Here is a 20,573-nt window from a genome sequence, read left to right as displayed (position 1 = left end):
GCGCGGCCAGGCACGCACATCGCCTTCCTTCTGCTCCGCTGCACTCGGCCGGGGCCGCGGCGAGGACCGGGAGCCGGTAAGGGGCTGCGGCGAGGGCTGGGGGCTGGCGGCAGGGGGGGACCCTGGGCTTGGGCTGAGGGTGCTGCCGGTGCTGGTCAGGGCCTGGGGGGGCTCAGTACTGGGGGGGGGGGTGTCCATAAGTCACCCCCGGTGCGCCCCGGTTCTGCGCAGACAGCGGGTAACGGGTGCCCGTGGCACCAGCGGGTCCATGGCTCCGGTGGGTGCTGCAGAACAGAGGCCACCCCCCGGCCTCGGCCCGACGGCCCCCGACGGCCCCCGGGAGCACCTGAAACCCGAAGCGGGGCCCGAGCTCGGGCAGCGGCCGAGCCCCGGTGCCCATAAATCACGGGCGGGAGGAACCCGCGGGTCCCGGTTCCGGGCGGGTTCCACCGCCGACACCCGCCCCCCCCCCCCCCGGCGGCGGCTGCTCCCTGAGCTCCCCCCCCCCCGCAGGGACCGTGATGCGACGGAGCCGGACGGCGCTGCCCTTCCTCGGCGCGGAGGTGAGACCGGGACCGAAACCGGGACCGAGGGGAAGGGGGTGCCCCGGTACGAGCGTCCCAGCGCCGGGCCCCCCGGGCAGCAATAACCGGGACGGCGGCGCTCAGCGGGAGTTAATTATCCCCTTAATGGGCGGTTAATTATTATTCACCTCCGTAACTGCGCGCCGGCTCCGGGGGGGCTCCAGGCGGGGTCCCGGGGGGGGGGGGCTGTCCCCTCCACTGGCGGCGGTGGCGGAGGGGGGGGATGTCTCGGCGGCTCCGTGCACTGCGGGCATCGCTCCCGGGGCACCGGCAGTGCCCCCTCCCCCGGTAACCCCGTGGGGCAGGGCGGCACCGTGCCCGGCAGGGGGCACCCGCGTGCTACCGGCGCCCGGTAACGGCGGCGTGGACGGAGGCCACGGGGCAGGGACCCCCGCTCCGCGGAGGGGAGGTTACACAGGGGAGCGCTCCGGGAGCAGCACCCCGGTACCGGGGCCCGCGCCCCTCAGCGCTGCGCTGCTTCTCCACAGCGCTCCCGCGACGCCGCCGATGCCGCCCCGTCGGGAGCGGCGCTGGGCGCCGTCCGTCGGCGGTTCTCCGGGAGCCCGCTGCTGCCGCCGTTGGGCTGCCGGTTGGCGGAGGCGGCCCGCGGCCCCCAGCCCGAGGGCTCCCGGGTGGTTTTCACCATCGAGGAGAGCGGCCCCAGCAGCGGCGACGAGTCCGAACCGCCCCGGTAAGAGCGGAACAGGCCAGGGCGGTGGGGGGAAGGTGTTTGCTCGCCCCGGTGGCAGCGGGATGGGGTTACCGGGCAGGGCGCTGCCGTCGGTGCCGCTCCCGGTTTCAGCACCGGCGGGCGGACAGCGGCACCGGGCAGCGGCACCGGGGCACCGACACCGGCAGAGAGCCCGGTGCCGGCGGCCGGCGTGGGACAGACCCTGCCAATGCCGTCCCCGCTGCTCCATTCCCGGTCTGTCCCGGTCGCCTCCATCCCTGTCCCCATTCCCATCCCCTCCATCTGCCGCATCCCCTTTACCCCATCACCCATCCCTACCCTCATCCCCTGTCCCTGTTCTTCCCGTCCCCGTCTCTGTTCCAGTCCCCCCCATCCCCATCCCGGCTGTCCCCATCCCCCATCCCTGTCCTCATCCCCTCTCTCCGTTCCCCCCGTCCCTGTTCCCATCCCGTGTCCCAGCCGGCTGCCAGCCTGCCCGGGGGTGACCTCGGTCCCTCCCCTCCAACCGTGGCTCCGGCCCCATTGCGCGGCTGCAGGGTTATTTTTGGGCCATTCCCCTCCTCCGTGCCCGTCCCAGCCCGGCTTGTGGGGACAGCGCGGGGCTGGCGTAGCCGGGGGACGGGGCTCCGGTGTCACTCGCCGCAGACACGTGTGCGATGGGGACAGCCGAGCCCGGAGGGGACAGGGACTGGCTGTCCTGGGCACGGGCACTGCTTGTCCTGGTGTCCCCGGGGCTGCGGAGGGCAGCTCTGCCCCCGGCCCGCTGTCCCCTCGTATCCCCATGCCCTGATGTCCCCATGATCTCCAGGGCCCCTTCCACCCTTATCCCGTGGATTTTGGGGTCCCTGCCGTGCTGTTATCGGGGAAGGAAGGCGCGGGGGGGGACGGGACGTTGCCGTCCCTCCTGAGCCCCTGCCAGCTGCTGGATATTTTTGTGTCCGTTGGGAGCAGCCGGTATCCATGCAGCTGGGCCGGCCTCATCCTGCTGCTCCCTGTCTCAGAACGGGGCTCAGCACGCAGCAGGGCGCTCCCAGCTCCCACAGTGGCACAACCCCACCGCGTGTCCGGGGATGCTCGGGCCTCAGCCCCGTCCCTGCCTGGCACCGCCGTGCCCCTTGGCTCCGTCGGGGCTCAGGGCTCCGCTGGCCCCTGGGCTCAGCACCGCTGCCCTTTCGGGACACGAGGGTGGCCCGGGGCCAGCGAGGGGCCACGTGCCCGCGCACCGGGGAGCAGCCGGGGGGGGGCGGGAGCGCGCTGCGCGCTCCGGAGCCAGGCACTTGTTTGATTTCCCAGGCGGGGGGGGATGGGGGGGGGGGGATGGGGGGGGATGGAAACTTTCCCTGGGCCGGGGCTGGGGCGGCCGCGCGCTTCCTGCTCCGCACCGACCGGCGGCCGCGTGGCCTCGGGGGTCCCTGTGCCGGGCCATGCCGCCCCCCCCGCCCCGCTCACCGGGGGCTTCGCCCGCCTCGTCCCCCCCCCGCTTTTCCCCCCGCAACTCCCCCGTGCTCTTGAGGAAGCTCCGGATGAACCAGAGCATCCGCCTGCAGCGGCGCTTCACGGTGGCGCATCCCCTCTGGTAAGGGGGGGGGCTGGTGGGAGGAGGCACCAGGTTTGTACTTGCCGGGATGGGGTCAATGCTGGATCTTCCCCCCCCCCCCCCCAAAATGCTGTGGCATTTTTGTCCCCAAGTCCCCAAGGTTGTGGAGCCACACGGATGTGGGGGACAAGCAGGGCACAGTGTGGGGGGGGTCCCTAACGGCTGAGCCGGGCAGGGGGGGTGCCGTTGGTGGAGAGCGGCTGAGCACGGGCACACTCATTGCAGTGATGGGCACGCAGGGACCTGGCAGGCGTCTGCTCCATGGCACCGGGGTGGGTTGTGGGGAGAGAAAAGGGGCTTTTTCCTGCACAGCAAAGCACCAAAGCAGCCACCACGGCACAAGCGGGCACCTCGCTGCCCTCCCCACCGTGGAGCTACATAGGGTTGGTTTTGGGGTGCTCCCCTGCCCGCACCTTGGGGTGCTGGTGGCTGCCAGCCCCACTTGCGTGGGCGCTGTGGGGATCAGCAGATCCCTCCTCAGCAGCAACAGCATCTATTTATAGCAGCCCCCGGCCCCCCCCCGCCCCGGCACCGGCACCGCACGGCCGGCATTCATCCTGTCACCGAAACAAGGGGGTTCCACTCGGCATCAGCCCCGGTGCGGGGGCTCGTGTCCCCCCCCTGCCCACCCCGGGGGCTCGGGGCTGTCACTGGGCTGGGCACAGACGCAGACATCACCCGTCGGAGCCACAATGCGGCTTTGTGTCCCCGGTACCATCGGGGACGCGAGGCCGAGGCAGGAAAACAAGGGGCTGCGGGGTGGCACAGCCGGTGCCTGCCCGGTGCTGCCACTGCCGGCGACGGCCACACCACGGGCACCGGGGCGATGCAGCTGGGCAGCCGCTGCCCGTCCCGCAGGCACTCCTGCATCGGGTAGGTGCTGGGCACCCGGTGGTGCGGGGGGGGACGGGGTGGCCCCATGAGCTTCCCCGTTCACCCGGTGCCTGGGGTCACTTGTCCTTGTCCCCATGGTGGTGGCGGGGGGCGGACAAGGCCCTGGCTGTGTCCCTCCCGCAGCCTTTCCCATGACCCCAGCGCTGGAGGGGGGTGAAGCAGCCACAGCCACCATGGCGGGGCCACTGTCCCCGTCCCCGTGTCCCTTGTACCCCCCCCCCAGACCTGCGTGGCTGGGGCTGGGGCGTCCCCAAGGGCCAGGGCTTGGCTTCCCCAGCGGTTGCTGTCGTTTGACATCCTCTGGCTCCGCGCCGTGGCTTGGACTCTGTCCTCCCCATGGGACGCGGCGCCCTCGGCCAGGCTGGATGGAGGCTTTGGGGCTTTCGAGGACTTGGGGCAGTCGGGAGCCACGGCGCAGGAGCTGGCTCTTCCCAGGGTCTCTGGAGCCAGGGGCATCCCGACCTGGGTGCCATGGGACAGCCCCCCCTTTGCTAACCCCGCACTGGGGACGGGGGGCTCCACATGCGCTGAGCTGTGCCCATTCTCAGCACTGGGGTGAAGGAGCCGGCAGGGCCAGGCTGGGCAGTGACTGGTGTCACCGCAGGAGCCACCATGAACGGGATGGGGTCCTGGTGGCATCTGCAGAGCTGTGCCCATGGGCTGAGGTCCCCGGGCCACCCGTCCCACTCCAGCCTCGCCCCCTCTCCCCTTGCAGCTTTGACTTGGAGAATGGCCCCCCCGGCCGTGCCATGCTGGACCCCCAGGCCAGCCCTGGCGCGGGGCTGGTCCTCCAAGGCACCTTCTCCCATGGCCAGCGCCGTGAGTCCTTCCTGTACCGCTCCGACAGCGACTACGACCTGTCCCCAAAAGCCATGTCCCGCAACTCCTCCATCGCCAGCGACCTGTGAGTGTGTCCCCCCCCCCTGCTCCCCGGCACCCCCGGTGCCCTCCCTGCGGCTCACGCTCCCTTTGCTCCCACAGGCATGGAGAAGACATGATCGTCACTCCCTTCGCACAGGTGGGTGCTGTCCCCGTGCCCTGCTGAGGAGGGGATGGGGCCCTTGTGCCCAGCATTGGGGTTGGGGTCCTGGGGGGGTTCTGCCCGGTCCCAGCTCCCTCTTGCCCCCCCCAGGTCCTGGCCAGTCTCCGCACGGTCCGGAGCAACCTGACCCACCTGCAGGACCGCGCCGGCATCAAGTGAGTTGGCTGCAGGATGGGGAGGGTGAGGGTCTTGCCTGGTTGGGGGGGGGGGGCTCTGACCCATGGCAAGGGGGGGACCACCATGGGGGTCCCATCTGCTGAGCCCCCCCATGTTCCACAGGCGAGGATCGAGCAGCAGCCTGCCTTCCGGGAGCAAGGCCAGCCTCACCGGTGAGTGCCGGCGGGGAAGGGGGGGATGCTGCTCCTGTGGTGACCTCTCTGGCCCTGTATCCCTGCGGATGGGTCCTGCTGGGCCCTTGGGGGTGCAGCAAGGCCCCTCCTGCACCGTGGCTTTGTCCTTTGGGATCCATGCCTGGTTTTCGGCAGCTCCTCCCGTGGTGGGAAGGCTCCGGTTGACGTCAAACCTTCCATTAATAAAACCCAGCATGAGCAGGGCCCCGCGGGAGCCCCAGGCTTGGCTGTCGCCCCATGGGGCCAGTGGGGCACGCTGTGTGTGATGGGGATGGTGCGATGGGGCTGAGCCCCATACCCAGGGATGCTTGAGCCCGGCCCCTGCTCCTGGCTGCTTCCCTGCATCCCCCCTGTGCTCCCATCCACCCGCTTGCCAAGGGACATGCTGCGGCCAGGACCCTGTGTGTGTCCCCGTGCCGGGTCCCCGCGCCATCGGCACGTCCCGTGCCAAGCTGATGGGTGTCCCCAGCAGAAGATGCCCACCAGAAGTTCTCCCGGGAGACCCTGGAGGAGCTGGATTGGTGCCTGGACCAGCTGGAGACGCTGCAGACGCGGCACTCGGTCGGTGAGATGGCCTCCAACAAGGTGAGCATCCCCTGTGCCACAGAGCCCCCGGCCGGGGGGGGAGCAGGGTCCTGCCTGCCCGCTGAGCCCTGCCCGCTGCCCGCAGTTCAAGAGGATGCTGAGCCGGGAGCTGACGCAGCTCTCGGAGACCAGCCGCTCCGGGAACCAGGTCTCCGAGTACATCTCCAGCACCTTCCTGGGTGAGGCCCCCCCCCTCGGTGCCACCTCTGCCGGCAGCAGGGACCCGGCATTGGGCCCCCCCAGCCCTTGCTCACGGTCCCCTGTGCCGGCCCAGACAAGCAGCACGAAGTGGAGATCCCCTCGGCGCTGGCCAAGGACAAGGAGAAGGAGCGGCGGAAGCGCCCCATGTCCCAGATCAGCGGCGTCAGGAAGCTCAGGCACGGCTCCAGCCTGGCCGCCGCCGGCATCCCCCGCTTCGGGGTGCGCACGGACCAGGAGGGGCTGCTGGCCAAGGTGGGTGACCCGGCCGGGCCTGGGGTCCCCGGCGCTGGCCCCACATGGACCCTTGTCCCTCTGGTCCTCAGGAGCTGGAGGACACCAACAAGTGGGGGCTCAATGTGTTTAAAGTCGCTGAGTACTCAGGCAACCGCCCGCTGACCGTCCTCATGTACAGCATCTTCCAGGTGAGCATCCCAGCGGGATGGCCCCGTCCCCATGCCCCGATGGGGATGAGCCAACCCCTGCCTCCCCGCAGGAGCGTGACCTGATGAAGACCTTCCGCATCCCCGCTGACACCTTCATCACCTACATGCTGACGCTGGAGGACCACTACCACGCTGACATGGCCTATCACAACAACATCCACGCCGCCGATGTAGCTCAGTCCACCCATGTCCTCCTCTCCACGCCTGCTCTGGAGGTGAGCCCTGCTCCCCCAAGGCCACCGCCTGTGTCTGGCAGGGCCATAGCCCATCTGCAACACTTTCTCCCACTATCCCTAGGCTGTCTTTACGGACCTGGAGATCATGGCTGCTATCTTTGCCAGCGCCATCCATGATGTTGACCACCCTGGTGTCTCCAACCAGTTCCTCATCAACACCAGTGAGCTGGGGTGCAGGGATGGAGATGGTGGTGGTGGTGGGGGAACGGGGGACCCTGGCTTCCAGCAGCCACCCCGGGGTGACCGGTGCCATCCTGCAGACTCGGAGCTGGCGCTGATGTACAACGACGCCTCGGTGCTGGAGAACCATCACCTGGCCGTGGGCTTCAAGCTTCTCCAGGAGGAGAACTGCGACATCTTCCAGAACCTGAGCAAGAAGCAGAGGCAGTCGCTGCGCAAAATGGTCATCGACATGGTATGGGGAGCCCCTGACCCCCCCACCTCCCCGGGCAGGGGGGGGTTTGTGGGGGGGTCAGGCTGAGCCCCGTTCCCAACTTGGCCCATGCAGGTGCTGGCCACGGACATGTCCAAGCACATGAATCTGCTGGCGGATCTGAAAACAATGGTGGAGACCAAGAAGGTGACGAGCCTGGGGGTGCTGCTGCTGGACAACTACTCCGACCGGATCCAGGTGAGTGCAGGGATGCAGGGATGGAGGATGCAGGATGCAGGGATGCAGGGATGCAGGATGCAGGGATGCAGGATGCAGGGATGCAGGGATGCAGGGATGGAGGATGCAGGGATGCAGGATGCAGGATGCAATACCTTCCTGGTATTGCAGGCGCTGGTCCTGGCTCTGGACAGGACTGCTGGGACATCCTGTTTGGTGCTGCTCCATCCCCCAACACCATTGGCCATAGCCAAGGGGGTTCCTGGCATAGGGGGGTGGCCCTGGGGGACAAAGGGCTCTGAAGCGATGCCGTGGCTGTGCCATAGAATCAGGGAATGGTTTGGGTTGGGAAGGACCTTAAAGCTCACCCAGTCCCAACCCCTGCCATGGGCAGGGACCCCTTCCACTGGAGCAGCTTGCTCCAAGCCCCTGTGTCCAACCTGGCCTTGAGCACTGCCAGGGATGGGGCAGCCACAGCTTCTCTGGGCACCCTGTGCCAGCGCCTCAGCACCCTCACAGGGAAGAGCTTCTGCCTTAGATCTAACCTGAACTTCCACTGTTCCAGTCTGAACCTATCACCCCTTGTCCCATCCCTACAGTCCCTGACGAAGAGTCCCTCCCCAGCATCCTCATAGCCCCCTTCAGACAATGGAAGCTGCTCTGAGGGCTCCACGCAGCTTCTCCTCTCCAGGCTGAGCAGCCCTGACGTTCTCAGGTCTGTGCCCGTCTCCCCAGGTCCTGCAGAACATGGTGCATTGCGCCGACCTCAGCAACCCCACCAAGCCGCTGGAGCTGTACCGCCAATGGACCGACCGCATCATGGTGGAGTTCTTCCGCCAGGGCGACCAGGAGCGGGAGAAGGGGATGGAGATCAGCCCCATGTGCGACAAGCACACGGCCTCTGTGGAGAAGTCCCAGGTAAGGGCAGCGTCATGGGGGGGCCGGCGAGGGGGAGGTCCACAGGGCTCAGGGCTGGGGGCTCAGCTTTGCCTTCTTTCAGGTGGGCTTCATCGACTTCATTGTCCACCCGCTGTGGGAGACGTGGGCCGACCTGGTGCATCCTGATGCGCAGGAGCTGCTGGACACGCTGGAGGACAACCGGGAATGGTACCACAGCATGATCCCGCGCAGCCCGTCCCCCCCGCCCGCGGGGCACAGAGCATCCCCTGCCAGCACCGACAGGTTCCAGTTCGAGCTGACGCTGGAGGAGGAGGAGGAGGAGGAAGAGGAAGGGGAACTGGACACGGAGCCGGAGGGTGTGGAGAGCCCCTTGGAGGAGGACAACAGTGGCTCTAAGACACCGGCCACAGACGACTCGGGGTCGGCTGACATCAAGTGCCTGTCACCCGGCCCTGGGGACCGGGACTCGCCCGTCACCTGCCCCAGGGATGTGGACAACCGGCAGGCACTGGAGGGGACGATGCCAAAGGACAGTGGTGGCAGTGGGTGCTCAGAGCCGGGGCCTGAGGGGCTGTGCCTGGACACAGAGGGCAACGTCACATTCCTGCCCCTGGGCACGTAGCGGCACCGGCCGTGGGTCCCCCTCGCTGCCGCAGGGATGTGGGACTGGGCACTGCCCCGGCGAGAGCATCAGCACCGCAGGGACACGGAGGGGACCCAAAGTGTGTGCCCATGGGGGGGGCCTGATGGGCACAAGGGCTCTGCTCACCCTCTCCCAGCGCCTGTCCCCTGCTCCCACCCAGCCTGTGGGAGGGCTGGAAAGGCCCCTGTGCTCTTCAGACAGGGGGGACGTGGAGCCTCACAGGGCTCCGGGGACGAGGTCCTCCATGGGGCCAAAGGCGTTTTGACGTCTCTCGAGGTGGCCCCTGGCCCAACACGGACCCCATGGAGGGCCGGCGAGGGGGGTGAAGGCTGCTGGTGCCAGCATCCCCAGTGCAGCCGAGCGCCGGCCTCCGTGGTTTATTTATTCAGGGCCAGGGTCACCGTTTCAAGCCTTTCGTAGCTCACGTTTTCATACGAGCCCCCCCCGCCCCGGGGGCACTCACGTCAGAAGGACACGATCCTGCTCTGCCATCAGCACTCGAAACGCTGCCTTTGGACTTTGCACTTGGGGCCCCTGCGGGTGCTGTGACCCCCCCCTGTGTCTCCACAGGGGCCGGGGCATCCCCTGAGGTTCCTTTTGGTCTTCCTTCACTTTCCAGAGATTAAACCCGGTTTGTTCCCCTCCGCCCACGAGCCTTGGAAGTGCCAATGCCCAGCGGGGTTGGTGGCCCCGTTTCCTGCCAGGCACCGGGGGTGGGGGGGGCCCTGCTCCGTGTTTGAACAAAAGCTTGCTCCTCCCTGCCAAACGCAACCGGTTAAGGTAAATATTGAACCGCCGCCTTGGCGCGGGGCTGAGCCCGTCCCCTCGCTCTTCCGCATCGCTCCCAACGCTGATTTATGGCTGCAAACACGTCCCCACCCGTGGCACTGCCCCAGCGGGGCCCCGGCTCCCGTGGGCTCCTCTCCCATCCCTGCGGGATCCCAGCGCTCGGTGCCGCAGGAGCCGGCGGGTGGAGCGGTGCCCGCCCCGTCTCGCAGGCGGGTGCTCGCATCCCCCCCCCACCTCCTGTCTCCGGATGGAGCGGAGCTGGGCGCCGGCGGGTTGATAGGAACCAGGCTCCCAGAGCTCCAGATCCAGCCCCAGGGGCAGGGAGCTGATGGAAAAACCCTTTCCACCGCCTGCATCATCCAGGCACCAAGGAGGGCGGTGGAGCCCATGCTCGGGGGAGGTGCAGTGTGGCTGGATCCATCCCTGCCTCCCGGTTGTGCCGTGATGCTGCGGAGGCTCAGGGCCGTGTCCCTGCACCCAGTGGGCTCCAGGCAGGGCCCAGGGGTGTCCAGCTCCATCCTTGCACAGGCTGTGGCATCCCTGCGGAGCAGCCATATGCTGCCTCCCCTTAATCCCCTCGGGGCTCGGGCAGGACATGGCGTACCTCGCCTCGCTTCACGGCCTGTCTGGGGATGGGGTCAAGCTGCAGGCTTAAAGAGGGGCTGTCGCGATAGGGCATCACATCGTGACAGGGGAGGCTGTGAAAGCTCTCCTTCCCTTGAACGGCGAACAGCTTGCACCCTCCCTAGCGGCAATGGGTCCGCCCAGCACCCCCGCTCAGGCCGCCGATGGTTCGCCCCGCTGCCCAGCGGAGGCGCCGCCGGACCGTACCACTGCGCGCTGCAAGGGGAGCCCGGCGGCGCCCACCAACCGCGTCGGGAGGGGCGTCTCCTCTTAACACCCCCCCCCCCCCCCCACCACCCCGGCTCCTGTCCATCACAGAGCGCTGCCCACCAATCAGCGCTTCCCTTTGGGGCCCGAACGATGACGTTGCGCGGTCATTTACATACGCCACGCCTCCTAGCGCAACGTCACCCGGGCTCTGCAGTTGCTGCAGGAGGAGGCGGCGGCGTGGAGGTGAGCGCACGACATCCCCCCCCCCCCCCCCCCCACTTCTTTCTACCCCCCTCCGTCAACCGGGTACCCCCCCGGTACCGGCGACCGCCGGTACCGGGGGGGGTACCCGGTTGAGGGTGGGGGGGGAGCAGAGGGAAGCTGTCTGCAGCGGTGTTTGGGGGGAAAGATGCATGTGGGGGGGGTAAAGATGCATGGGGGGGGTGTCCCTGTATCCCCGCATCCACCCATCCCCTGCATCCCAGCATCACCCCCCCGCACCTCCCATGGCGGTGCCCGCAGCACCGAGCCCGGCGTGTGCGGGCACTGCTGCAGGTGCCATTTTGCAGGGGAGATGCGGGAGAGGCTGCAGCGCCCTCAATGCAGCTGCGATCCCGTTGCTGGGGTCGTGGTACCCCCCCCCCCCCTTTGCCGGGGTCGTGGTCTCCCTCTTTGCCAGGATCATGCCCATCCCTTTGCCAGGGTCGTGTCTACCCCCTTTGCCAGGGTTATGGTGTCCCCCCCCCTTTGCCAGGGTCGTGTGTACCCCCTTTTGCCACGGTTGTGTTCCCCCCCTTTCTTTGCTGGGGATCATGGTCCCCCTTTTGCCAGGGTTGTGTTCCCCCTCTTTTGCCAGGGTCGTGGTCCCCCCTTTTGCCAGGTTTGTGGTCCCCCCCTTTGCTGGGTTCTCTGCACCCCATCTTTGATGCAGGCACCTTCTTGGGGTGACTGCTCTGGGGGTGATGGGTCCTGGCCCTGCAGAGTCCTTTGGGGCCAATCACCCGCGTTGGTGGCAGCTCACCCATCCCAATCCAAATAGGATCAAACCGTGCCTGCCCCGGTGTGAAACCGGTGGCACCGGGGCCTGGCATCGGGTGCGTTTGCCACCGCCGCCATCCCCATCACGGCCTCTCCTCTCTCTCCCTGCCTTGCAGATGGCGTCCGCTACCGACTCCCGCTATGGGCAGAAGGAATCCTCGGACCAGAACTTCGATTACATGTTCAAAATCCTCATCATCGGCAACAGCAGCGTGGGGAAAACCTCCTTCCTCTTCCGGTACGCTGACGACTCCTTCACACCCGCCTTCGTCAGCACCGTCGGCATCGACTTCAAGGTCAAGACCATCTACCGGAACGACAAGCGCATCAAGCTGCAGATCTGGGTGAGACCCCGGCGCTGGGTGATGCGTGGTTGGTGTGGGGCTGTTTTGCTTCGCCGGGTATTGGGGTGATGCTGGTGCTGCTGTCCCCGGATGGGTGGCACGGTGCTGATGCGCTGCTCTCACCCCAGGACACAGCCGGCCAGGAGCGGTACCGCACCATCACCACCGCCTACTACCGCGGTGCCATGGGCTTCATCCTGATGTACGACATCACCAACGAGGAGTCCTTCAACGCCGTGCAGGACTGGTGAGCACCCAGACAGGGTTCTGGGGGGGTCCATCCGGCCCCCCCCCCCCAAAATACCTTTCCTAGGCACCCCCATCACCCTTCTCTGCCCCCCCCCATCATCCTTTGCCTTTTTCCCTTCCCCAAAGGTCCACCCAGATCAAAACCTACTCCTGGGACAACGCCCAGGTCCTGCTGGTGGGGAATAAATGTGACATGGAGGACGAGCGCGTCGTCTCCTCGGAGAAGGGCCGCCAGCTCGCCGAGCACTTGGGTGAGCCGGGGGGGGGATGACCCATCTCCCCCCCACCCCGTGTCGTTGAACTCGGGGCTGGATTCCCTCCCTGCCATTCTGCTTTGAGAGCGGCGGTGCCTTGTCCCTCAGTGCATAAGAAATAAGGCATCACCGAGCCGCCAGCGCCGGGGGTGTAGGGGGTGTGATGCTGCTTCCTATTGCAGCACCAGAAACGTGCCGAGGGGATGAAGCTGGGTGGCTGCAGGGGCAAGGATGGAGCCGAGTGGTCCAGGCGTGTGCGGCGCATCCCTTCAATAGTTAATGATGGGAGGAGGAGCCAGGGAGGGTTCTGGTGGGCACAGCCCTGATCTGTGTCCGTGTCCGTGTGCCCCCCCCTTCCTGTGCCTGCATCCTCCAGGCTTTGAGTTCTTCGAGGCCAGCGCCAAGGACAACATCAACGTGAAGCAGACCTTCGAGCGCCTGGTGGACATCATCTGCGAGAAGATGTCGGAGTCGCTGGACACGGCCGACCCGGCGGTCACCGGCGCCAAGCAGGGCCCCCAGCTCACGGACCAGCAGGCCCCCCCGCACCAGGACTGTGCCTGCTAGGACCAGCCCCCCCCTTCCCCCCAAAACACCCCTCAATATTGGTCAGTGCACCCCATTCCTGCCCCCTCTCCTCCCCCTGAGCCCCTCTTCTTGGGGGGGTCCCACGGGGGCTTTTGCTGCTGATACCTCCGAAAGGGCTGCAGCCCCTCTAGGAGCCCCCCCTTCAGTTAGGCTCTGCCCCCTCCATCCCCTTAATTTATTTTTAAGCCTGGGCTGGTAGAAACACCCCCCCCACACACACCTTGTTCTGCTTTTAATTGCTCCAAAACCCCCTTTTCCCTGAGGAATACTATTTCCTCTGCTCACGCCCCCATCCCATCCCTCCCTTGGGAGCAGGGATGCACCCCCTGCCCTTATGGGGAGCTGCCGTGGGACCCCCCCAAACCTCAGATCCCTGCTGGGCCTTCCCCTGTCCCCATCCCCAGCCTGGCCTGCCCCAAAGAGCTCCCTGGGGGGGGTGGGGGGGGTGGTTCTCTTTATGCCCGGCTCTTCCCCCCCCCCCCCATGGATGGATATTTCCCATCTCTTGTTTATTTGTATAAATAGATGCTAATTTATGCTCCCGCCGTCTTCCTCCTTGTACATAAAGAAGAACCCCTTGTAAATAGGTGTAGAAGTGACGCTGTGCGTGACCTGCTGTGCTGTGGCCGTGTTGGTGCATCCAGGTTTCCTTTCTCTCTGTGATAACCCTGCTTGTGAATATCTTTGCAAGAGAAATCTTCTTTAAAGGTACCCCCAGAACCAACCCCCCCCCCCCCCCCAAAGATGCATCCCGGAGAGCTCGGCCGAGCAGCCTGCAGCAAGTTAGCCCTGCTTTGGGGATGGGGACCTCGGTCCAACGCCGGCTTTGCCTCCATGGGGACCATTGTGTTGCTGATTTGCTACGGGGCGTTCGGCTCCTCCTGTGTTCCTGTAGTACCGTGCTTCTGTGGAGACTGTGCCCAAGTGGATGTTCCTGTAGCAAACCTGGACCTGGAGGTCTTGCTTCCCTCTTATTTATTTTTCTTGGAGCTCTGTGTTTTTATTTTCCAGGTTTCCCCCCCCCAATCTTCTTTCCCTGACTGCAGATCCCACCTCCCTTCCCCTTTCCTATTTTTTTGTGAAGTTTACTTATGGAAGAGTTAACTCTGTACTGTACAAATGTCAAAAGTGTCAAAAAAAAAAAAAACCCAAGGAAAAAAAAAAGACGAATTTCCTAAAAATCACTGTATTCCAGAAATGGTGTGAAGAAATAAATCACTGCTGATCACTGGCCTCTGGGGGTCACTGCGGGCGCAGGGTTGGGGCGGGGGGGCCCCGTGTCCGTACCCGCGGCCCCGCTGCCGACCTCATCTCCAAAGAGGAGCCAAAACTGATCTGGTTTCTTCACGAGCATCCTCCAAGCGGCTCCTGGCAGCTCGGGCGGCCCCGTGGTGCAGGGGGGACAGCAGGGATGAAGGCGGAGATCCAAGGCACTGCGCTGAGCTTCCAGGAAGTCAACATTCAGGCAGCTCCCACTGATGCTGGAAACAAGGGAAGGTCCCGGTGAGGGGCCAGACCCTGCCCAACCATTGCCTTAGAGGCACCCATCTGCCTCCGCAGGGGTTCAGCCGCGGCGGCGAGCAGGCGGCTGCGCTCGCCCCAATGTTATTTATAGGCAGCGGGTGGCTGCCGGAGCCCACGCATGGGGCTGGGGAGAGGGGGGTGCGAGGAGGAGCTGGGCTTTGAGGACAGAGCAGCAGCAGGGAACGGGCTGAGGTTCCAAAGGGGCAGCGTCCCTTTGCCAGAACAGGAGCAGAGGAAGGTGCTGGAGCGGAGCAAGGGGCCAGGCTTGCCCTGGAGAAGGGCAAATCCACCTGCGTGCAGGGGGCAAAGCGGAGCTGAAGCAGCTTCTCCCCACACCAGGGGCTCTGTGGATGGAGACAGAAATCGCTTTACAGCCTACCCTGGGGCATCGATGGGCTCCAAACACAACCCCAACCCAGTGCTGCGGCCAGGAGAGGATAACACAAGTTAAACGGCAAGAACTGAGGTGGCAGTGATGGTCTCCAGCCATCGGTTGTGGGGGGTGGACTGAGCCATGGCGATGCCCAGAGAACATCTCACCATAGGGAGAAGCATCTGAAAACGCTGCCATTGAGAGCAGTTCCTTCACATCCCGGCCCTGCGCTGGCTGTGCTCCGTGCTCGGGGGGGTCCCGGGCTGGAAAACAGGAGAGGTGCTGTGTGTGGGGTGAGCCCGGCTCGGCCGCGGTGGGGATGCACCCCCGGTGCTGGGGCTCACCCTGTGTTTGAGGTAGGAGAGGTACGTGTCCCAGCCCAGCGTGATCACGTTGACGTAAATCACCCGGTACTTGGGGGGGACGAAGAGGAAATTGATGAGCTGAGCCCCGGGCCAGACGCACCAGTCAGCCTGCGGAGAGCAAGGAACCAGAGGGTCACAGCCTGGCCTGCGTTGTAGGGACCTTAGAGCTCATCCAGCTCCAACCACTGCCACTGGGACCCCTTCCACTGGAGCAGGGTGCTCGAACCTGGCCTTGAGCACTGCCAGGGATGGGGCAGCCACAGCTTCTCTGGGCACCCTGTGCCAGCGCCTCAGCACCCTCACAGGGAAGAGCTTCTGCCTTATCTCCAACCTGAGCTTCCCCTGTTTCAGTCTGAACCCATCACCCCTTGTCCTTTCACCACAGTCCCTGATGAAGAGCCCCTCTCCAGCATCCTTGCAGCCCCCTTCAGACCCTGGAACTGCTCTGAGGTCTCCACGCAGCTCCTCCTCTCCAGGCTCAACAGCCCCAGTGTTCTCAGCCTGGCTCCATACAGGAGCTGCTCCAACCCCTGAGCATCCCCGTGGCCTCCTCCAGACTCACTCCGACAGCTCCATGCCCTGATGCTGAGGCCACCAGCACCGCACACAGCGCCGCAGGGGGGGTCTCACAGAGGGGCCCCCATGGAGCTGATGAAACCCGAGGGCAGGAGGGAACGTTCGGGGGGGGTGTGGGTGTGTGGCTTTACCTTGTAAAACTCCCAGAATTTGTCCTTCAGCTCCTCCCAGCTCTGCTCCGGAGCCTGCCCCTCCAGCGTGCCCATGCCTGCGGGACACAGCATCAGCGCCCGGCAGAGCTCCGGAGCTCAGCACCACGGGCGCAAGGAGGGTGCTGGCACCTACCCAGGAAGTACCAGGCGCCCAGGGCGGGTGATGCCACCACCTGGTCCATGAAGACTTTCTTGAGGACGGTTCTGAGCCCCCTCACGCCCCGCGCCGGGAAGGCAGCGTCGAGCCAGAGGTACCAGTAATGCATGAGCGGGCCCATGCTGCAGCCGACGGCGAACATCCGCCCTGCAACACAACACCGGGCACCCCTGCATTATTCATGTGGCTCCCCCACGGCCCCGGCAGCGGTGCTGGGGGGGAGCACAAAGGCTTTGTGTGGTGCCGGGGAGCTGGAGCCTAATTCCTGCTCCGTCAGGATGAGGATGAGTTTAGAGGCATAAATCATAGACTTCAGAATGGGTTGGGTTGAAGGGACCTTAAAGCTCATTGAGCTCCAGCCACGGACAGGGACCCCTTCCACTGGAGCAGCTCCAAGCCCCTGCGTCCAACCTGGCCTTGAGCACTGCCAGGGATGGGGCAGCCACAGCTTCTCCAGGCACCCTGTGCCAGCGCCTCAGCACCCTCACAGGGCAGAGCTTCTGCCTCATCTCCAACCTGAACTGCCCGTTTCAGTCTGAACCCATCACCCCCTGTCCTATCGCTACGGTCCCTGATGAAGAGCCCCTCCCCAGCATCCTTGCAGCCCCCTTCAGACCCTGGAACTGCTCTGAGGTCTCCACGCAGCTTCTCCTCTCCAGGCTCAGAACATCAGCTCCTGGGGGGTTGCAGGGAGGCTTTCAGGAGCACGAGGAGCTGCTCACACTGCTTTGGATGCAGCCCAGGACACGGCTGGTTTGGGGGCTGTGAGCGCACACTGCAGCCGCCCCATGTTCATCCTCCCATCACCCAACACCCCCAGGTCCTTCCCCTCAGGCTGCTCTGGATCTCTCCTCCTCCCAGCCCGTGGCTGTGCCTGGGGTTGCCCCGACCCATGTGTAGGACCCTTGGCTTTGCTGAGCTCCATGAGCTCGGCCCTGGGCACCCCTCCAGCGCATCCAGGTCCCTCCGGGTCCCATCCCTTCCGCCGGTGTGTCCCCGCCGCACAGAGCTCGGGGTCGGCACCGCCGCGGGTACCTGTGCGCGCCGGCTGGAGGTCGGTGCCCGGGTGCCGGCGGCAGTGCCAGGCCTGCTGCAGCACGTCGCCGGTGGCCAGCATGGCTCCGCAGCTCGCCGTGTTGGTCAGCAGCAGCAGCCGCCCCGTGAAGAGCCGCCGCCAGCCCCGTGCCAGCATCCTGCAGGCTCCTGCCGGGGGGGGGCAGCGGGGATGGAGACACCCCCATAGCACCCCGCTACCCGCTGATGTAACACCCCTGAGACCCCATTACCCGTGCCGTGCCCCCGGTACCGGTGCTGTACCCCCGGTACGCGTGCCATGGTACCGGTACCGTGCCGTGCTCCGGTACCCGTGCCTCCTTCTACCAGTGCCTTGCCCCCAGAACTCGTGCCATGCTCCCGGTACCGGTGCACCCCTGTACCAGTGCCTTGCCCCCGATACCCGTGCCATGTCCCGTGTCCCCCCCCCCCCCGTATCGGTGCCGTGCTCCGGTACCCGTGCCCCCCTGTAGGACTGCCTTGCCCCGGTACCCGTGCCCTGCTCCCGGTACCGGTGCCGTGCCCCCCCTACCCGTGCCGTGCCCCCCGATACCGGCGCTCCACTTCCTGCTCCACCCCCCCAATACCCCGGACCTGCCCCCGCTCACCACCACCGCCACGCGGATGAGAAGGCGCAGCTTGTGACGCAAACTCTTCCGCTTCCGGCGGCCGCCATGACACATCCTGAGGCACAGGCGGCCGCCATGATACGTACAGAGGCAGCCGCCATGGCATCTACACACGCACGGCGGCCGCCATGACACATACGGAGGCACAGGCCGCCGCCATGACACCTACAGGGGCAGCCGCCATGACACATACCGAGGCACAGGCCGCCGCCATGACACGTACCGAGGCGGCCCCGGTGGCCCCGGTCCCGGTCTGCCCCAGCGCCGCACCGGGAGCCTCGTTTTCAGCCGAACCCCTCCTTTTTATTGCTCTCTCCCCGGTGCTCCCAGACCTCCCCTCAGCGCCGGCAGCGGGGCGGGGCCTCCGGTGTCCGTGAGCTCCCGCAGGCTTCGGGCTTCTCCCCCTGGCAGAGAGCGACCGGTAAAGCCCCGATGGGGACAGGGACGGGCCCCGTTCCCCGTTCCCCCCGGATCCCACCTGGTAGAGGCGGCAGACGAGCCCCAGCAGCGACGCCTCGGCCTGTGCCTGCAGCTCGTCCGTGTGCTTCTGCGTGTGCGGACACGGCGCCGGTCAGGGGCGCTCCCCACCCACCCCGCGGCCCCGGTTCCCCCCGCTCCGCCCCGGCCGTACCCCGTTAACCACGACCCAGGGCACGTATTGGTGGGGGGGGTCCAGGGCCTCCGTGCGCTGCGCGTTGCGGTGCATGAGGGCGGCGCCGGTGTCCCCCCGCACACAGGCGGCGATGCGGGCCCCGTCCAGCTGCGGGGCGTAGACCTGGAGGCACTGCGGGACGGGACGGGACGGACCGGGCCGTCAGCGCGGAGCGGCGCCGGGGGGGGCACGGAGCGGGGGGGGGGCACGTACGGCTTCCAGGGTCTTGGTGACGGAGCTGCCCGACTCCAGGCAGAAGATGACCGGGAAGTAGGAGCTGAAGTTCTTGGCCTCGTGCATCAGGCAGGTCTGCGGGGACGGAGAGGGGCTTTGGGCACGGGATGGGACGGGACAAGGGGAGACTGAGCTGAGCTCTTAGGCAGAAGCTCTTCCCTGTGAGGGTGCTGAGGCGCTGGCACAGGGTGCCCAGAGAAGCCGTGGCTGCCCCATCCCTGGCAGTGCTCAAGGCCAGGTTGGACACAGGGGCTTGGAGCAAGCTGCTCCAGTGGAAGGGGTCCCTGCCCGTGGTTGGAGCTGGAGGAGCTTTAAGGTCCCTTCCAACCCAACCCGTTCCCTGATTCTATGAGCTGTTGGAGCCACATGCTGCGGCAGAAGGTGCAGGAACCTGCTCTTTGGAGAGACTTGGTGCTCCGGAGCAGCTTCCCACCCCTGCGCACGGATCTGCTTTGAAAAGCCACTGAACAAGTTCGCCAGAGCTGAACGTTTTGTCCTTCCAGCCTCTTCAGCTGCACTGGCTTGTCTGAGGCGCCTGGAGCCGGCACCGGGATGCACGGGTGGAAGCCGGGGAGGTGCCTGTCAGGGAGCCCTGACCCCGTGGGCTTTGGGTTCTGCTGCCTCTGGGTGCACTGCGGGCTCCAGGAGCTGCTGGAGTCTTTCCCAGGTTGGATGGGGCTTGGAGCTGCTCCAGGGGAAGCTGCCCCTGCCCGTGGCGCTGGATGAGCTTTAAGGTCCCTTCCAACCCAGACCAGGCTGGGACTCTGTGATTCATTCACCACCAGCTCCCCCCCCCGCCGCCACCACCACGGGGACAGAGGCCTCCCCCTCACCTCAATCATGTTGCCCAAGCACTCCTCGGGGCCGTGCTGGCACCAGAATTCCCACTTCCCGCTCTCGTTCCTCTCCTGCAGGAACCAAGCGCCCTGAGCGGGGCCGGCAGCTCCGGGACGAGCCCCCCACCCCCCCAGGTCGAACCGGCTCCTACCTGGGCGTTACCGTAGGGTACCAGGGTGATGCTCAGGGCCTCGGGGGGCAGCAGCAGCCAGGTGGTGAAGAGCTGCTGCACCAGGAACCTGCGGCATGCGGGGCACAGGCTCTCGTAGAACAGGCTCAGCTCCACGGGGGCAGCCGCCGGCTGCGAGGGGTGCGCGCAGGGGCTCGGAGCCTGTGTGCGGGAAGGGGTCGGGGTGCGCCGGGGGGGGGGGGGGGTGGGTGTTCGGCTGCGGCTCCCCGCTCCCCGCATGCACAGGGATGGGGGGAAGCGCCTGGGAAGGGGGCCGGGAAGGGAAGTGAAAGTCCGGCAGCGCCGGGGCTTTCCACGGCAACTTCCCCATGAGTGGAGCCCAGCACGCAGCGCCGAGGGGTGGCTGCAGCCCCTTGGGCTCGCGGGGTGCTGCCGGACCCAGCGCTGCCGCGGAGTCACCGCCTCATGGGGTAAAAACACAAGCGCCCAGAGGGAAGGGTCGGGGCCGGGGGGTGCTGGGCACCGCTGCGGTGCCAGCGCGGCACAGGGGCCCTGAGCACCCCCGGGGCATGGCCCGGCCGTGCCGCAGGGATGCTCAGGGATGCCCCGCAGCGCTGCCGGCCCCGGCCCCGCTCACCCAGCCCCATAGGAGCCGTTGTCCCGTGCCCCGGCGGCTCTGACCTGGCAGGCGGCGGCGATGTCCGGCGAGCGGCACCAGAGCCGCGCAGGGTCCCGGTCCCGGTCCCGGTCGGGGGGAGCCGCGCCGAGCCCCGGGGCCAGCAGCGCCAGCAGCGGCAGCAGCGCCGCGGGGGCCATGGGCACGGTGCGGGGGGGGCCGCGGCGGCAGCGCCGTCCCGAGGAGCGCTTCCAGAGCTGCGCCCGCCCTTCCTGCCCCGCTCACCCGGCCCCTCCGGTGACGCCGGCGCTGACTCACTCGGGCCGCCCGGGGTTGGCGTTTCCCGGCTGGGTGCAGGCGCTGAAGCCCCCCCCTCCGGCACCGGCAGCTCTGCCCTGGAGTC

General features: G+C 66.7%; 4 protein-coding genes across 17 annotated transcripts; 2 read left to right on the top strand and 2 right to left on the bottom strand.

Moving 5' to 3' along the window:
* Positions 1-56: 56 nt before the first annotated feature.
* PDE4C (phosphodiesterase 4C) lies at positions 57-9,421 on the top strand. Of its 6 annotated transcripts, XM_065699784.1 has the most exons (17): positions 57-76; positions 514-563; positions 1,073-1,275; positions 4,482-4,670; positions 4,748-4,784; positions 4,899-4,963; positions 5,088-5,137; positions 5,628-5,743; positions 5,829-5,922; positions 6,018-6,196; positions 6,268-6,366; positions 6,438-6,602; positions 6,685-6,784; positions 6,884-7,038; positions 7,132-7,254; positions 7,969-8,151; positions 8,234-9,421. In XM_065699784.1, exons 2-17 carry the CDS (start codon positions 522-524, stop codon positions 8,753-8,755), a joined length of 2,322 nt encoding a protein of 773 aa, XP_065555856.1. In that variant the 5' UTR covers positions 57-76; positions 514-521; the 3' UTR covers positions 8,756-9,421. The 6 variants fall into 6 exon arrangements, with proteins under 6 accessions (XP_065555856.1, XP_065555857.1, XP_065555858.1 ...); XM_065699785.1 differs by lacking the exons at positions 57-76; positions 514-563; positions 1,073-1,275 and adding an exon at positions 2,611-2,851; XM_065699786.1 differs by lacking the exons at positions 57-76; positions 514-563; positions 1,073-1,275 and adding an exon at positions 3,055-3,745.
* Positions 9,422-10,577: 1,156 nt separating this feature from the next.
* Positions 10,578-14,105, top strand: RAB3A (RAB3A, member RAS oncogene family). Its single transcript, XM_065658905.1, has 5 exons — positions 10,578-10,642; positions 11,554-11,781; positions 11,910-12,028; positions 12,157-12,281; positions 12,661-14,105. Exons 2-5 carry the CDS (start codon positions 11,554-11,556, stop codon positions 12,849-12,851), a joined length of 663 nt encoding a protein of 220 aa, XP_065514977.1. The 5' UTR covers positions 10,578-10,642; the 3' UTR covers positions 12,852-14,105.
* MPV17L2 (MPV17 mitochondrial inner membrane protein like 2) lies at positions 14,043-17,994 on the bottom strand. 7 transcript variants are annotated; one of them, XM_065658898.1, is made up of 7 exons: positions 17,681-17,897; positions 17,055-17,222; positions 15,996-16,166; positions 15,842-15,918; positions 15,114-15,242; positions 14,937-15,032; positions 14,043-14,740 (listed from the first exon to the last, which is right to left on the bottom strand). In XM_065658898.1, the coding sequence occupies exons 1-6, from the start codon at positions 17,805-17,807 to the stop codon at positions 14,982-14,984; spliced, it is 723 nt and encodes a 240-aa protein (XP_065514970.1). In that variant the 5' UTR covers positions 17,808-17,897; the 3' UTR covers positions 14,043-14,740; positions 14,937-14,981. The 7 variants fall into 7 exon arrangements, with proteins under 7 accessions (XP_065514970.1, XP_065514969.1, XP_065514972.1 ...); XM_065658897.1 differs by lacking the exon at positions 14,043-14,740 and adding an exon at positions 17,925-17,994 and having other exon boundaries at positions 14,747-15,032; positions 17,681-17,807; XM_065658900.1 differs by lacking the exon at positions 14,043-14,740 and having other exon boundaries at positions 14,747-15,032; positions 17,681-17,756; positions 17,895-17,947.
* IFI30 (IFI30 lysosomal thiol reductase) lies at positions 17,983-20,466 on the bottom strand. Of its 3 annotated transcripts, XM_065658894.1 has the most exons (7): positions 20,236-20,459; positions 19,576-19,755; positions 19,421-19,495; positions 18,567-18,662; positions 18,333-18,485; positions 18,180-18,248; positions 17,983-18,105 (listed from the first exon to the last, which is right to left on the bottom strand). In XM_065658894.1, exons 1-7 carry the CDS (start codon positions 20,368-20,370, stop codon positions 18,040-18,042), a joined length of 774 nt encoding a protein of 257 aa, XP_065514966.1. In that variant the 5' UTR covers positions 20,371-20,459; the 3' UTR covers positions 17,983-18,039. The 3 variants fall into 3 exon arrangements, with proteins under 3 accessions (XP_065514966.1, XP_065514968.1, XP_065514967.1); XM_065658896.1 differs by lacking the exon at positions 18,333-18,485 and having other exon boundaries at positions 20,236-20,466; XM_065658895.1 differs by lacking the exon at positions 19,421-19,495 and having other exon boundaries at positions 20,236-20,462.
* Between the last annotated feature and the right edge of the window lie 107 nt (positions 20,467-20,573).

This window comes from Lathamus discolor, chromosome 21, assembly GCF_037157495.1.
Source record: "Lathamus discolor isolate bLatDis1 chromosome 21, bLatDis1.hap1, whole genome shotgun sequence".
Classification (NCBI taxonomy): domain Eukaryota; kingdom Metazoa; phylum Chordata; class Aves; order Psittaciformes; family Psittacidae; genus Lathamus; species Lathamus discolor.
This window is presented reverse-complemented; position numbering and strand designations above follow the sequence as displayed.